At 38.9% G+C, this 13,403-nt stretch overlaps 1 protein-coding gene and 1 non-coding gene across 2 annotated transcripts; both read right to left on the reverse strand.

Moving 5' to 3' along the window:
* RANBP1 (RAN binding protein 1) lies at positions 1-13,400 on the reverse strand. Its single transcript, XM_069794996.1, has 6 exons — positions 13,251-13,400; positions 11,044-11,180; positions 9,008-9,165; positions 6,862-6,990; positions 4,798-4,863; positions 1-3,829 (listed from the first exon to the last, which is right to left on the reverse strand). The coding sequence occupies exons 1-6, from the start codon at positions 13,263-13,265 to the stop codon at positions 3,705-3,707; spliced, it is 630 nt and encodes a 209-aa protein (XP_069651097.1). The 5' UTR covers positions 13,266-13,400; the 3' UTR covers positions 1-3,704.
* On the reverse strand, positions 4,583-4,715 carry LOC138687591 (small nucleolar RNA SNORA77). The gene has a single exon (XR_011326745.1). It is a non-coding gene; the product is annotated as a small nucleolar RNA SNORA77 (small nucleolar RNA).
* Positions 13,401-13,403: the final 3 nt, after the last annotated feature.

A 13,403-nucleotide genomic window follows, 5' to 3' on the forward strand; every position in this document is an offset into this window, starting at 1 on the left:
TAGCGTTGACAAGAACTTTAATTTTCTGAGTTTTTGGTATCACAGAGAACTTGTGTTTGATACAAGCTACCTTATTACACAGGGAAAAAAAAATCATCATTTACAGTGTTAAAATACAGCAAATTGGCGTGTTTGCAATTTTCAATGAGACATTTAGTATCGCTAATACAAGTTTATTCCTGGAGAAAAAAAAAACTATTAGCGTAGTCTTCAAAATAATTAACATGGGATTTAGAGAGAACTATTTTGAATTCATTTTTGTATTTAAAAAACCTTAAGTCTACTTTTTTAAGACCTTAACTACCTGTTAAGATGATACTATTTTGATGCTCAAAGTTTACCTATTTGTAAGTTAAATTCATTATTCAGGTGACCTCAAACACTCATCCATCCAGTTTTATACACACAAAACCATCAGTACCAACAAAGGCTGGGTTATTAAGCCTGGCTTATATAGCATCTTTCTGCACTTGAAGCAAGCAGAATTTGCACAAATTGCAGACTTTAGCACCTGACAATGCTCTACTAATCCTACTGCAGTTTCCATTTTTACCAAAAATGGATTAAAACCTCTTAAAAAATCTTCACTTGTACTTTCTTTAAGATTCAGCCATATTCTCAGTAACGCTGTTATTTAAGTTAGAAGTGCTTAAAAAGACTTTATTCTTTAGCCAGCTGCATTAACAAAACTCCATTCCCCATTATTTTCATCTGCATTTAAAGATGCTAGGAGTTACCTTGCCTCACTGGGAGTAAGAGGGAAAGTAGCCACTATTCAACTGCAGGTGTTAAAATAGCCTAAAATGCATTTTGTCTCTAGAATCCTTGAGAGAAATTTAGTCTCAACACACCCCTATAAAGTGCAGAAATTAAAGATTCAGCAAGTTTCCGAAATCTGTCTAAACAATGACTTAGAGGTTTCTACACGAGCCATTTTTACTATGGCACAATACCTTCAAACAGGTTCAGACATTTAAATCACACTGAAGTTATTGCCATTTCAGAAACAAGTATAAGGCAACTGACATATTTTAGTAGTTGCCCACAGATTCAGGAAGGAACTTTTGCACTATAAGCCTACATTTTTGTCAAAGGACTGTTACTATTTTTTGAGCCAAGTTATTATTTTAAGACTCTCTACTGCCTGACAAGACAGGTCAGCTTCTATCATCTCAATAACCCTGTTAACAGTGAAGATGGTGGGAAAGCATGAACACCTGGTGACCTGGGCAGGGGGACAAGACACTACATCAGCTAGAACTCTAGAATACTCACTAGAGAGAGAGCTACAAAAACATTTCAAGGACATCTCTTGGTAGTCTATGTTACATATAGGAAAGTTTATCATTAGAATGACTTACACAAAAAAAGCCTCATTTCACCAAGATCAATTTTAAAAATACTTACTGCTTTTTAATTTGTAGAACAGCACACCTATGGCTTCTAAAGTTGACTAACCATCCCTTAGTTTAGAAGACCAAGGCATTCTTCAGCCAAATGCCATCCAGAGAAGTTATTTTACTTAGTGGTCCCTCATAACTTGGCTCTGAGATTGCAGACTTAAGGATGGTTCTAATCCATGAACTGTAAACATGGATCGGTTAACCTAAACAGGAATGGAAATGTCTTGAAATCATTTAAGCATGCATAAATAAGTAAAGAAGAGAAGGTAATAAAATTAAGCAGGAGTTGTCAATATCTAAGATTAAGACAAGTTAAGTCATTCAAGTGTTTCCTCCCCTCTTCTGTACGATGTTTGACAGTGAAATCAAACTCACTCATTTTGCTGCCTTCATCACTTTGTCCCTGCAGGCTAAAAATGCATTCCCAGTAAGAATTCTTTAAATAAAAAGCAAATCCTTTAAATGAAAATTTAAATTTATTTTGTAATTTTTAAATGTCATTTCTATCAATTTAGACACACTGTTTGACATTATCAGATCAGAGAATTTACAGTGACTCACAGATAAAGATTTGGCTTTTACATTCAAATGTTAAGTACTTCAGAATAGCTTTGTCTTGTTATTTCCAAACCAGAAACACTAAAAAGCATTTTATTTTGCCTTTCAACCATCTTTGTTAATTAACAGACTTTTGATATCTGCTGTACTTGAAGGGGAACATGCACAATACCAAAGGAATTACTTTGAATGAAGCGAGTACCCTAATTACAGTTCCAGATTTAAGACTAGTTCATTGTAGCATCAAAAGGCAGTGCTAAGAAAACAGACAAGATTTTCTAAAAAATATATTTTCCTCAGGTAGACTGCAGAACCTGACCTACTTGGAAAGCCTCTTTATGAAGATAAAAAGGTCTTGCTATCCAATGTTAACATCATACAGTCTTAAAAGTTTAGCAAGTTTTGTCCAGTTTTCATAATTATTTTGGAAACAGTATTACAGGATTCCATCACTATCCTAACACTACCCTTGTATTAGTGGTTAACAAGGAAATTCATTTAATCTATCAGACTTATGAAGTGTGTTGATTTTATTGCTTACTATAGTTTATTCTCCTACTCTCTAGCACTAACTTGAAACCTGATAAAGAGAAAACATTTGTAGGAAAGATTTGATCAATTTTCCCATTCTGGCAAGGAGGAGGCCCCTCAAGCATGTACAACAGTTAACTCTTCCAAAGCAAATGTCAGACTGCCACTCTCCAAGAGGGACAGCCTCCCACCATGCATCTTAAAAGTTCAGAACCCCTCCAGTTTGTAAAAACAATGCAAGCTCCAAAGCCCTGGGAAAAAAAAAAACAACTTTTAAAAGCTTTTTAAATTTAAAAGAAATTTTAGAGTACAACTTTTATGATATGCTTACATGGGGAATCTCATAGTAAGGTACTCAGTTAAGATTCCTTTGTATACACCTTAGTATAACAGGCTGCTGCTGCCTTCAGTCAGCAAGTAGCGCATCATGGAAGATCTGGGACCACAGCAACAACTTTGTGCTTAAGTCAAGCATTTGTAATATTAACAAATTGGGGGGGCGGGGAGGGAGCTGAGATTTTATTTTGTAAGAGGAAAATACTTCAAGTCTCATGTAATACATTTTCTCCCCCACCTTTATTTTCACTGTCTGATGGAACATCATTAATAGTGTGCCAGGAATGCTCTACCACCTGATTCCAGAAGTCTGCTGCATTTCAAGAATCACAGGCACATTCCCTGCTCAGGAACACACAGCACAAAAAGTGTGAAAGGTCTGTTATATTACAGTTTTAGAAGCCATATAAGAAACATGTATGTAATCTTAATCTTCCCTGTTGGTAAAGTCTGTTAACCTAATTAATCCACAGGTATGATGATATGTATCTCAACACTCAATGAAATAAGTGTATTCATAAGCCTTTAAAGTATATAGAAAACTCAGTTCTGTCCTCTGATGCTGTTTTCAAGTTTGTTTTATTCACTCTTTTGGATGACTATAAATAAGTGTTTCCACTATGGAAAAGAAAGTTAGCACAGTACATTTTCATGACTGGGGAATGGATTTTCTGAAGACATCTTCAAAAGGGCAAAAGCTTAGAAAAAACAACCTGAACGGTGAATTCAGTTCCTTATAAAGTCCCTTGTAAAAAAAAAACCAAAAACAACAAAAAACCACCCAAAAAAACAAACAAAAAAACCCCCACCAACCAAACAAAAAAGAAAAAGAAAGAAAGAAAAAAGTAAAGGAAAAACTGCAAGGCCCAGGATGATTTATTGCTTTTCTTCAGTTTTTTCCTTGGTCTCTTTCTTCTCAGATTCTTTGCTCTCTTCCTTTACAGAAAGCTCTTCTAGTTTTTCAGCAACTTTATCAGCACTATCATTTTTGTCTGTGCCTGCTAAGAGATTGATTAGGAAAAAAGTTACATACAGGCAGTAACGGATTTTCCTGTTTCAGGGGAAAGAATAGAGACGTGGAGGGTGAGGGTGGGGAGAGACAGTTGATATTTAGAATAAGAACAAAAGTAAAGAAATTCTCCACTGAGCAGTGGAGTGATTAATTCCATTTCTTTTCCTTTGGTAATTACTTCAGATGTCAGAATTCAAGAAATACCACTTGCATATTTTAATAACTAAATGAGGGCCTAATCATAGTGACTGAGAAACATGTAACATTTGGTCAGCTTTGCTGCTACCAGTACAGACTCCATACACTGTCCAGTCAAGTAGATGTCTCAAGTCCTTAGCTTCTTGCCTATCTTAACCAAAAAAACCAAAAGTCAAGTTCCCCAGTTTGGAACTGGGGAATAGGAATTTCTTAAGACTGAAAAATTCCAATCTAAATTTGTTGACTGCAGACCACTAGTAATCTGTACTTTAGAAAGATGGAAGTGTTTATTTTACGTATCTCGTCACATAGGCAATTCTACAAGGCAGTGCATTCATCTATTAAACAGACAGACCTGGGAAAAAATGGTACAACTTCATACACATTAACAACTATAAAAATTAAGTATTCTGCTTGCATGATTATATATTTGTGGAATTTGCGAAGGGGAACTGGAAGGAGGAAATATCACTCTGGTTGCAGTGTTCACAGTTCACTTGCATACTATAAACCAGATATGCTTCCTTAATAGCCTTTCCAAAAAAGCAATGTCCCAACAGCAATTGTAACAGCCTTCTACGAAAAAGAAGGCAGTTGTCACTCCCGTGAACTATTACTCTCGCAGACAGAAAAAGCACCTGAACTGAAGACTGCAGTTCAGTACAGAGTGAGTCTGCTAAAACACAATGATACTCCAGGGTACTATAACCATTCAAACAGCTAGAAAAAGTGGTGTGGTACACTTAGACTTAACCTTACCTTTCTTTGCTCTCTTGTCTACTTCATTCCTGCATTCTTCAAATTTTGCCTTGAATTTCTGTGCATCTGTTTCAGTAAAGATAGAATATTTTTTCATTAGTTTTACCTCCTTGCAACATTGAATACTTCCAATCTTGAGGAAAGATACCAGAATTTTGTATAAATAGAACTTGTAGGCACTTATGAAGTAATCTAGTTTAAAATCATCCAAGAGGCTATGCAAAATTCTTGAATCACATCTTTGTGCAGAAGCAGTTTGTTTTCTTTAGCAAGTCTATTAAAGCAGCTTATTTTGCAAAATATTTAAAACGTAATGCCAGAAGGAGCTGTTTTGTAGTTATTTTAACTCCCAGCTGTCCCTAGCCTACAGGAATAAGAATAGGATGTCAGAGGCTGCTCATATGACTATCTGTGGGCAAAAGATTCAAGATTAGCTTTGAACTACCATCCTTGTCAACTACATTACACCCTAAAAAAGACCTCCACATCCTTACCATAACACAGGGTTCTTAACATCAAGAATGGAAGATAAAGCCTGTTTCATTAATACAGCATATTCAGACTCAATACCCAAAGGCCTGGATTCAACCTTTTCCCAAATACAATAGCTAAGGAAGTATAACCTTCATTATGTTTTGGTCTAAGCCACCAACAGTCATTCCAAGCAGTTGATCAAGTTACAATAATGTTTTTACACAAGCAACAAGACACAAAAGTGGATTAGACAAGGCACTTTCTAACACCAGAACTGTGAAGGTGGCAATTTGGTACACCAACTTGGTCTGACTGACCACATGAGGTCACTGTTGCCTCACAGGAATTCAGAAGCCACTGTCAAACTAGTCCAGGAAGTATTTGTATTGATTCCTTTCCAAGCATCTCAAAAAGGAAAGCTACTTGAAGGGCGTACTTATGTGTGTTCACCTGTCATCTGCTTAGTCAGTACTGCAAAGGGTAAACAGGCAAAAGAGGACTACTCCCTTGAGACAAAACACTCAATAAGCTGAACAACCTCTACCAGAAAGAGGGAAAGACTTTTGAAAAGATGAGCAAATAGTTACCAAAACCCTTTAATTTCACATTTGATTAAGAAAGAAGCAAGCTCTAAGCAGGTGGATCAGAAAGATTTATTTGGCTAAACAATATGATGTTGGAGACTTGAGGAAAAGGAAGCAAACGAGATATACTAAGCTCTTCCCAGATGTAGGCAAATCCATCTAGTTTTAAAATATACAGCCACCTAGCATGTAGGGAGAAGAGGCAGCTAACACACTAAACTTGTGTGGCAAATGGTAAAGCAGGAAACACAACAACATTTTTCCACTTTCATTTTGCCCCCCCCCCCCGCTTTTTTTTAAGAAAAAAAGCCAGTTCTTTGATTCAGTCTCAAGGAGTTGGGAAAGCTACCACTGTCATTCAGCCCTACCAGCAGATCCACATGTAATTACAGACCTCCTTTCTGTTCTGGTAGTCAATGTAGTCACTCCAAAAAAACCCAACTAGTATGATTGTTGGGCTGGACTAGCACTTTTCACCAAGTGTTCCTTTTAATCAAAACAAAGAAGATACTACATACTTCATTTAAAAAAAAAAACCAAACAAATAACAAACAACCCCCTCCCCCAGATGTTCTGCTAATACAGATGGACCAGAAATCTCAAGTCAGTATTTCCTTGCTTCTAATGCAAAAATGTAATCTTAACTACAATTGAGCGCCTGAGATAAATGAAAGCAAGCTGCATGTATTAAACTCTATCCCATAGTATTACTGCTTTTAGTTTTATTCTAATTGGCATTACACTTGCATGAAATGGCTTAGGTTAAAAAAGTGCCTAGGGCAGAAAGCTCTATAAATATTACTGGAGACCTAATTATTACACTGTTTGTCAACATGTATGGTTAAGTGATTAACTGACTTCTCTCAGTTAAAGCAGTAATTAGCTAACACCACCATGCAGTGGTAAGACACAGTGTATCTACAACAGTGGTTTTACAGCAGTGTTTAGACATGTAGTGTAATGTAACAGTATACAATCAATGTAAGTTCAGTGTCAGTCCACTCACTCTCTGCATTTAAAAATCGGATTGCCAGAAGTTCAGGCTTGGGGCTTTCATCTGCAAAGTCAGCATGTGTGTTCCAGACCCATGCCCTGTCGCTTCCAGCATTAGGCTTCAGCTCCATTAAGGGTGTGACTGAAAAGAAAGCATTAAAAGATGTACACAGCACAATAGTAGATGTTTTCCACACCAGCCTCCATGAATCTTACTGACAGCTGACTGCGATGGTTATGTAAAGCACTTTACACAGAATTACTGTTGAATAAATAGAAGACAATAGTGCCCACATATATTTTTCCTTACATCGTCAAATAAAATGATGCAAGATTACTGTATAAAAGAATGCTAGATTCCCTATTGTTAAGAAACTGAGAGTTTGATTCAATTCTTGTTTGAAACAGATGACCGTGATACTAAGAGAGATGCAGTCACTAAGCACAACTCTGAAGAACAGTCAAATCGTTTAGGAATAAAAGGCATCCAGACAAACAGCATTCATTCTTCTTTTGCACACTGAAAGTACTAGGTACTACAAAAAAAAAATTGAAAAAAAAAGTATTATTCCTACAATTAGTCATCAAATCAGGTTCATTTCTCTCCCCTCAGTTTAAAGCTCTACTGCAAGGTATTACAGAATTCTGCAGTGCTGCAAAATGCGCACAGCATATTTTCAATCCATTTATTCCTTCTCAGTAAACAGAGCCCTTTCCCTCCAAGACACTATAATTACTTAACCTGACTGATTGGAGAAGTTGGAATGCTACTTCTCACACTACTCTAAGATTTTTTTAGATTACACACATGCAAAGTTTAAGCAGGTTTTTTTTTTCTCCCCGACCCCTGGGTCCTTTGTTTAGTTCAAGAGAAATCTGAAGAGTCTACTCACTTTTTTGCATTTTTTAAATTTAGAGATCAAATTACAATTTTGTTTCATTTAATGTTTTGCAAAAATGAAGAGTCTTTTTGTCTGCCCGTAAGTTAGCATAAATTCAAGAAAGCAGGCAGTTTTTCCAGGGGAAAAAACCCTCTTGACATGAACACCATAAATTTATAAATTCTGTTTTGCATATGTGCAACATTTATTTTCCTAAACAAAAGGTTTATTCTTATTGGTTGGTGACTACACTGCTTTCATATTTGCCATTTCATTTACTAAACAGGAACACTTGTGTCCTCTGATTAGTCTGACCTTCTGAAGAGATCTAACCCAAGAAAATAAGCATTAGAGCTTCTGACTGCAGATTTGTATTAAGGTACTTCAAACAATTTATTTCAAGTTATCTAAAAGTAGTTTCAATCCACAGAATACTACATACTCTCCATATAAAAACTTGAGTGTTACCAAAGCAAGCGACAAAGTATTACCAAATTAATGTACTTGTTGCTAGCTATATTGACTTTCAAGTCTGTCTTGCCCTTTCATGTTTATTTTTATTCTAAGAGGATGAAAGGAACAAACCTCTCCTGCTCCATCAGCTCTCAATACACATTCTTTTTGAATGAGTTAGCAGAATATACGATGTTCATTTCAGTTTATTTCACAAGCAGAGAAAGGCAGCCACAGATTAGTTTAGCACCTCAATATGTTTTCTGATGGTTAAGCAATTGCTTCTACTAATTCAAACATTTAGCTCAAAGTAGTAATTATTGGGATTGCTTATTTCTCATTCTTTTATGAAAAAAGACTGTATACACTAATTTCTTATTCTAAACATTATTAAGGCCTACATTTTCTACATTCTATTAATCATTAAAAAACACACACACACACACACACACAGAGGGAGCAATCACATAAAGTCTATCCCAGCTAAATTTTAAAGTGTCTTTCGAACACTAGCAGAGTCTGAAGAAAAAAAACAACCCACAAAACCAAACAACTTTAAGACGCAGTTTTGCAGGCAATCATCAAAACCAACCACAGCTTCTTTCTGTTAATTAAAAATAAGCACTCATTGGTTTTGATGCCTGTAGCCTTGTGTGCAGAGTAAGAGACAAATCTTTTACAGTCTAATATAAATTTGCTGTTTAAAGACATAGAGCAATTCTCTAGCTGCCACTAAAAAGTCACTGAGCTCTTAATCTACAATGGATAATTCTATAAGCTTATTTTTTAAAACAAAAATAAGAAGTATAGCAATGTATAACATACTATAATGGTTTGCACAGATTTTTAGGGTTTTATCCCTCCTCATGAGGAGGCGAATTGTTCCCTTTTCCTTGTGTTTCAGGAGTTTTACATCACCAGTTCCTCGTTCTTTCCATTCTGGGAGGTCATTCTCAGATGCAAATCGGAATAGCTTTGCTCGCCTTGAAGAAGAGAGAATTTAAGAAGTTAGCCCGCACGTAGAAACTTTTATCAAAACAGCATACTCAACTGAACAGTACAGTTGGTTTTTTTAAAAACCACACACAAGAAAGAAAAGATTTCCTTTTATAAGGTTCCCTGTTCTACTTCTGCATACAAATTTAGAAAGTGATATGATAAATTCAAATTTAATAACAAACTATTAGGAATGATGTAATAGCTATACTAAAATTCAACAGGTTCTGGACACGCTTTTGGGGGATGATTAGCATATTTGGTGTAGGCAACCTTTTAAATTAAGGTAGCTAATTAACAGCTTTTGCTACAGCTAGAGTTCTTTCTATATATTATGAATACAACTGCTCCATCTAACCAGCAGTATTTATTAATTCAAGAAATTGAGCAGCTTGAGGCTAAGTAAAGACTCTTATGTATAATTCCAAGACCAATGTTTGATCAACTGTTAACAAAATCCCTCACCCTCTAGAGCCACTCATTTCCTTTTAACTCCAAAAACCTAACTGTTGCTAATCTTAAACCAGGAATAAAGAAATCTTACTGCTGCACTGCAGTGCAACATACCTGCTTCAGAACATCACTGTTTAATCTTCCAAGATGCCAGTGTGCCAAAAGAAAAACAGGAGTAGTTTGGGACATTAGTCAAAACTGACCCAAGAGACAGTCTGAGCTCTGCTAGTGAGGAGGTTAAGACACTGCTATAGGAAAGGAAGCACCTGCTCACGCTACAGGATATATATAAAGACATACTTTTCTACAAAAGAGCAACGGATAGGGACTCATACTAAGCCAGGTCCTTCAAGAGAAGGTGTCAGACGTTGGAGCAAGCTACTCTAGATGCTCTGATGCAGATGAGCACTTTGTTCCAAAGCAAGTCCATCCTTCCAAGTCCACCTGGCCTTCAGTAGGCGATTCCCCTAAGCTTAGCTATCAGAACAACCAGCATTCAAAAAAAGGATTCCTTTCCTCCTTCACCCCTTTGTAGACATAAAAATGAACCTATAGAGCACTGGAACTTAAAACTATTATTCCCCACCCATCCCCCCTTTTAAAAAAAAAAAATTCTACTTTCTATCTGATACTGCACATCCCATGTGCAGAGAGGCCTAGCGGTCAGAGATCTCACCATGCTACTTGTCAGAAACTGACCATCACTTTGGTTTTTACCAGAATCTGCTCAAGGAAAACTCAAATCTCTCTTCCATATGAACAATACCCTTCTGTGATTAAGTAAAAGCAGTATTTTTTAAACCTATTTAAAAGCAAACACATCATGGATCAAATTCAAAACACTTCTTAAGCCTTTAGCCTACACAGATTGATCAACTGTTCTTCAGGCAGATCATACATCTTAAGCAAGCTATCCCGATTTGACAATAAGCCCAATCTAAGGATAAAACTATGTTTAGGACAACAGAAAGGTACTGCCACAAACGCCCCAACATTGTACTGCATCTGTTGCTTTGTTTCAGTATATCATACACCATCCTTTATGACCGGGGATGCACGGCAGCAACGCTATATACTTCTCATTTTTTTCCCCAAGATACTTGTTTTATACTGTGATCACACAATTTCAAACCTCTAATTATTATCCAAGTTAATGTTTTCTTTTAGACTAAACAATACTGAAGCCAGATTGGTAATATCAGCTCCCTTCTATTGTTCCAGACTTCAGAGTTCCTTTTGGCATTATTATCAATCATCCTCCCACTCAATCTCTGCCACCACAGTAAATACCAATCAACTTAGGTTGCCACTTCATACACAGAGACTCCTAACAAGTTATCTAGCTTTTTATAAACACATTCAAGTTTAAGTCTAATGAACATTTAGATAGTACACAGAAATATTCTACTTGCATCTTAAAGAGTTCTTCCTCATCCTCTTCCAGAGTTTTTATTTCTTGCTCGGGAAGAGAAACTATGGGCTCAAACTGAGGATCATGGTTAGAATCATCTGCATTTTCAGTAGAAGTATCATGCTCCTCATGTGTTTCCTGGAGAAAGAAAAAAAACCCAAAACAAAACACAAGACTTGCTATGTACCTAAAATCTGAAGTACTCATATCTGTGCTTAAAATGAAAACATTTATGACTATTCAGCAATTAGATCTTAGTAACTGAAATACCCTGTAACAATAAGGAAAAATTATTATAGCTGAAAACAAATGGCTTTAAAGTCAACATAGTTATACTAAGAAAATAAACAAAACCAAAAAAACCCCAAAAGGTGCTCTTGCCATGCTAGATGTTTTAGTCCTGCCACTCTTACTAATTGTACAGAGGCTTGGCCTTGGAGCAATAGCTTTTAGTTATGGAAAAATAATTTCTTCAACTATTTTTCCTATATGTGTTTTATGCTACTAAAGCACTACTATTTCTTAGTGGCTCATGACCTATCATTAATGGTAACCCCCCCCAACACTAAAGCAACCACCTAACCCATCTTAAGGAACACTTTACATCCAGAAGTTCATTATTCTAGTTTTAGGTATTAGAATCACCCACAATCAAAGATAGTTTTGAAGCACAGTTGCAACACTCATGAAATAATTTAAGCTTTTTTTTTTTCCTTTAAGACTCTTTGGGGAGCTTTAGGTTATAGGTAAATGGCCAAAATACTACTTTCTATTTAGTTATTTAGGAATCTGTCATAGCATTCATTAAGCTTAAGAACTGTTTTTAGTATGTGACTAGTAAGTAAATGATAAACATCTCTAATACTTCGTACATATGCACTGCTAAGAAGCATTCAGTAGGGAAGCCTAGAAGGGAGATTAATCTGCAAGTTTAATGAAGCCACAAACAGCTATCTCGGGTCAAGGGAACTGATTTGGGTTTTCTTGTTGTTGTTTGAATAACAGAGACAGGAAAAACAGTCTACACATTAGAGACACTTAAATCCTATTTTCACTTTACAGGTGAAAGAGTCCACTCTTATAGGCTCTATTGAGAATATGCTTTACAGAGCAGGTACACACTGCACATGCATGGAGCAACTGAAAGGAAGCAGTCTAGTAAAAAACCCAAACCAAACCAAACAAAAAAAAAAAGCCAAAAAAGAAAAGGGGCAAGGGGGGGAATTAGGTAAGAAATGTTGCAAAATAAATTCTGGTTACGTTTTATGTCCCCAGTGTTCCAGTGCGTAAGAAAGGAGCAAGAAAGACATAAATCGCATCTGCTTTCAAGAAACAGGAAAAGAAAGGTTGGCCAAACTTTTATATATTGTCTCCTCCAGCAGGAAGCGGCATATGGTAATACATCACCCGTTCTGCACCTGACCAATTAATTACAGAGGCCATGAGACATGCATAATCCACAACGGCCACATGTGAGAGAAAGCAGATCCCGTTATCACGATAAGATCCCGCCCTGCCGCGATAGCAAGCACGTGGGGGGCTACTGCTCTCGCCGGGCCGCGGCACGAAGGGCTCAGTCAGGCGGGCTGGGGGGAGGGGCGGAGAAGCGGGAGGAGGAGGAGGAGGAGAAGGAGAAGAAGAAAGGAGGGAAACGGGGAGAGGGATCCCTCCGGAGCGCCCGAGTCGCAGGCGAAGCCGCGGCGCCTGCGAGAGGCCCCGGCTTCCCCGCGCTCGGGAAGGGACGCCGCCGGCGCAGGCCGGCCGGAGCGGGACCGCCCGCCTCAAAGAAACAGACGCGCCCCGGCCGCCCGAAACGGCCGGGCAACCCCCCAGCCCCACCGCGCCGCGCCAGGCGGGGGACGAGGCGGCGCGGCCGCTCCCTGCCCTCCGACAAGGCCCCGAGCTCGTCCTTCCCGGGCCTTGCTTGACCTCGGGTCCCCCCCGCCCGCCTCAGCCCTCCGGCTCCTCCGGGCCGCCCCACACCGCGCACCCCGGCGGGCCCTCGGGCCTCCCCCGGCCCGGCCCGCTGCCCCCGGCCGGGCCCCAACCTGTTTCCGTTACTCTCCCGCCCCCATCCGCCACCCCGGCCCGCGCTGCCTCCTCTTCCCCCCCCTCCACCGCCCAGCCCGCCTCCCCCCTTGAGCGCCAGCCCTTCCCGCCTCGGCCCCCGGCTCCTCGGCCCGCAGGAGCGCGCCCGCCCCCCCTCACCTTAGTGTCCGCCATGGGGCCGGGCTCGCTCCGCTCCGCTCGCCGTTGCCGCCTGGCCGCCCAGCTTCCTGCCGCGCGCCCCCGCCCCTCCCGCCTTTACCTCATTCCCGCAGCCCGCGCCGCTGCTGCCGCAAGGCACGATGGGAAACACCC

The sequence above is a fragment of the Haliaeetus albicilla genome, chromosome 10 (assembly GCF_947461875.1).
Source record: "Haliaeetus albicilla chromosome 10, bHalAlb1.1, whole genome shotgun sequence".
Lineage (NCBI taxonomy): Eukaryota > Metazoa > Chordata > Aves > Accipitriformes > Accipitridae > Haliaeetus > Haliaeetus albicilla.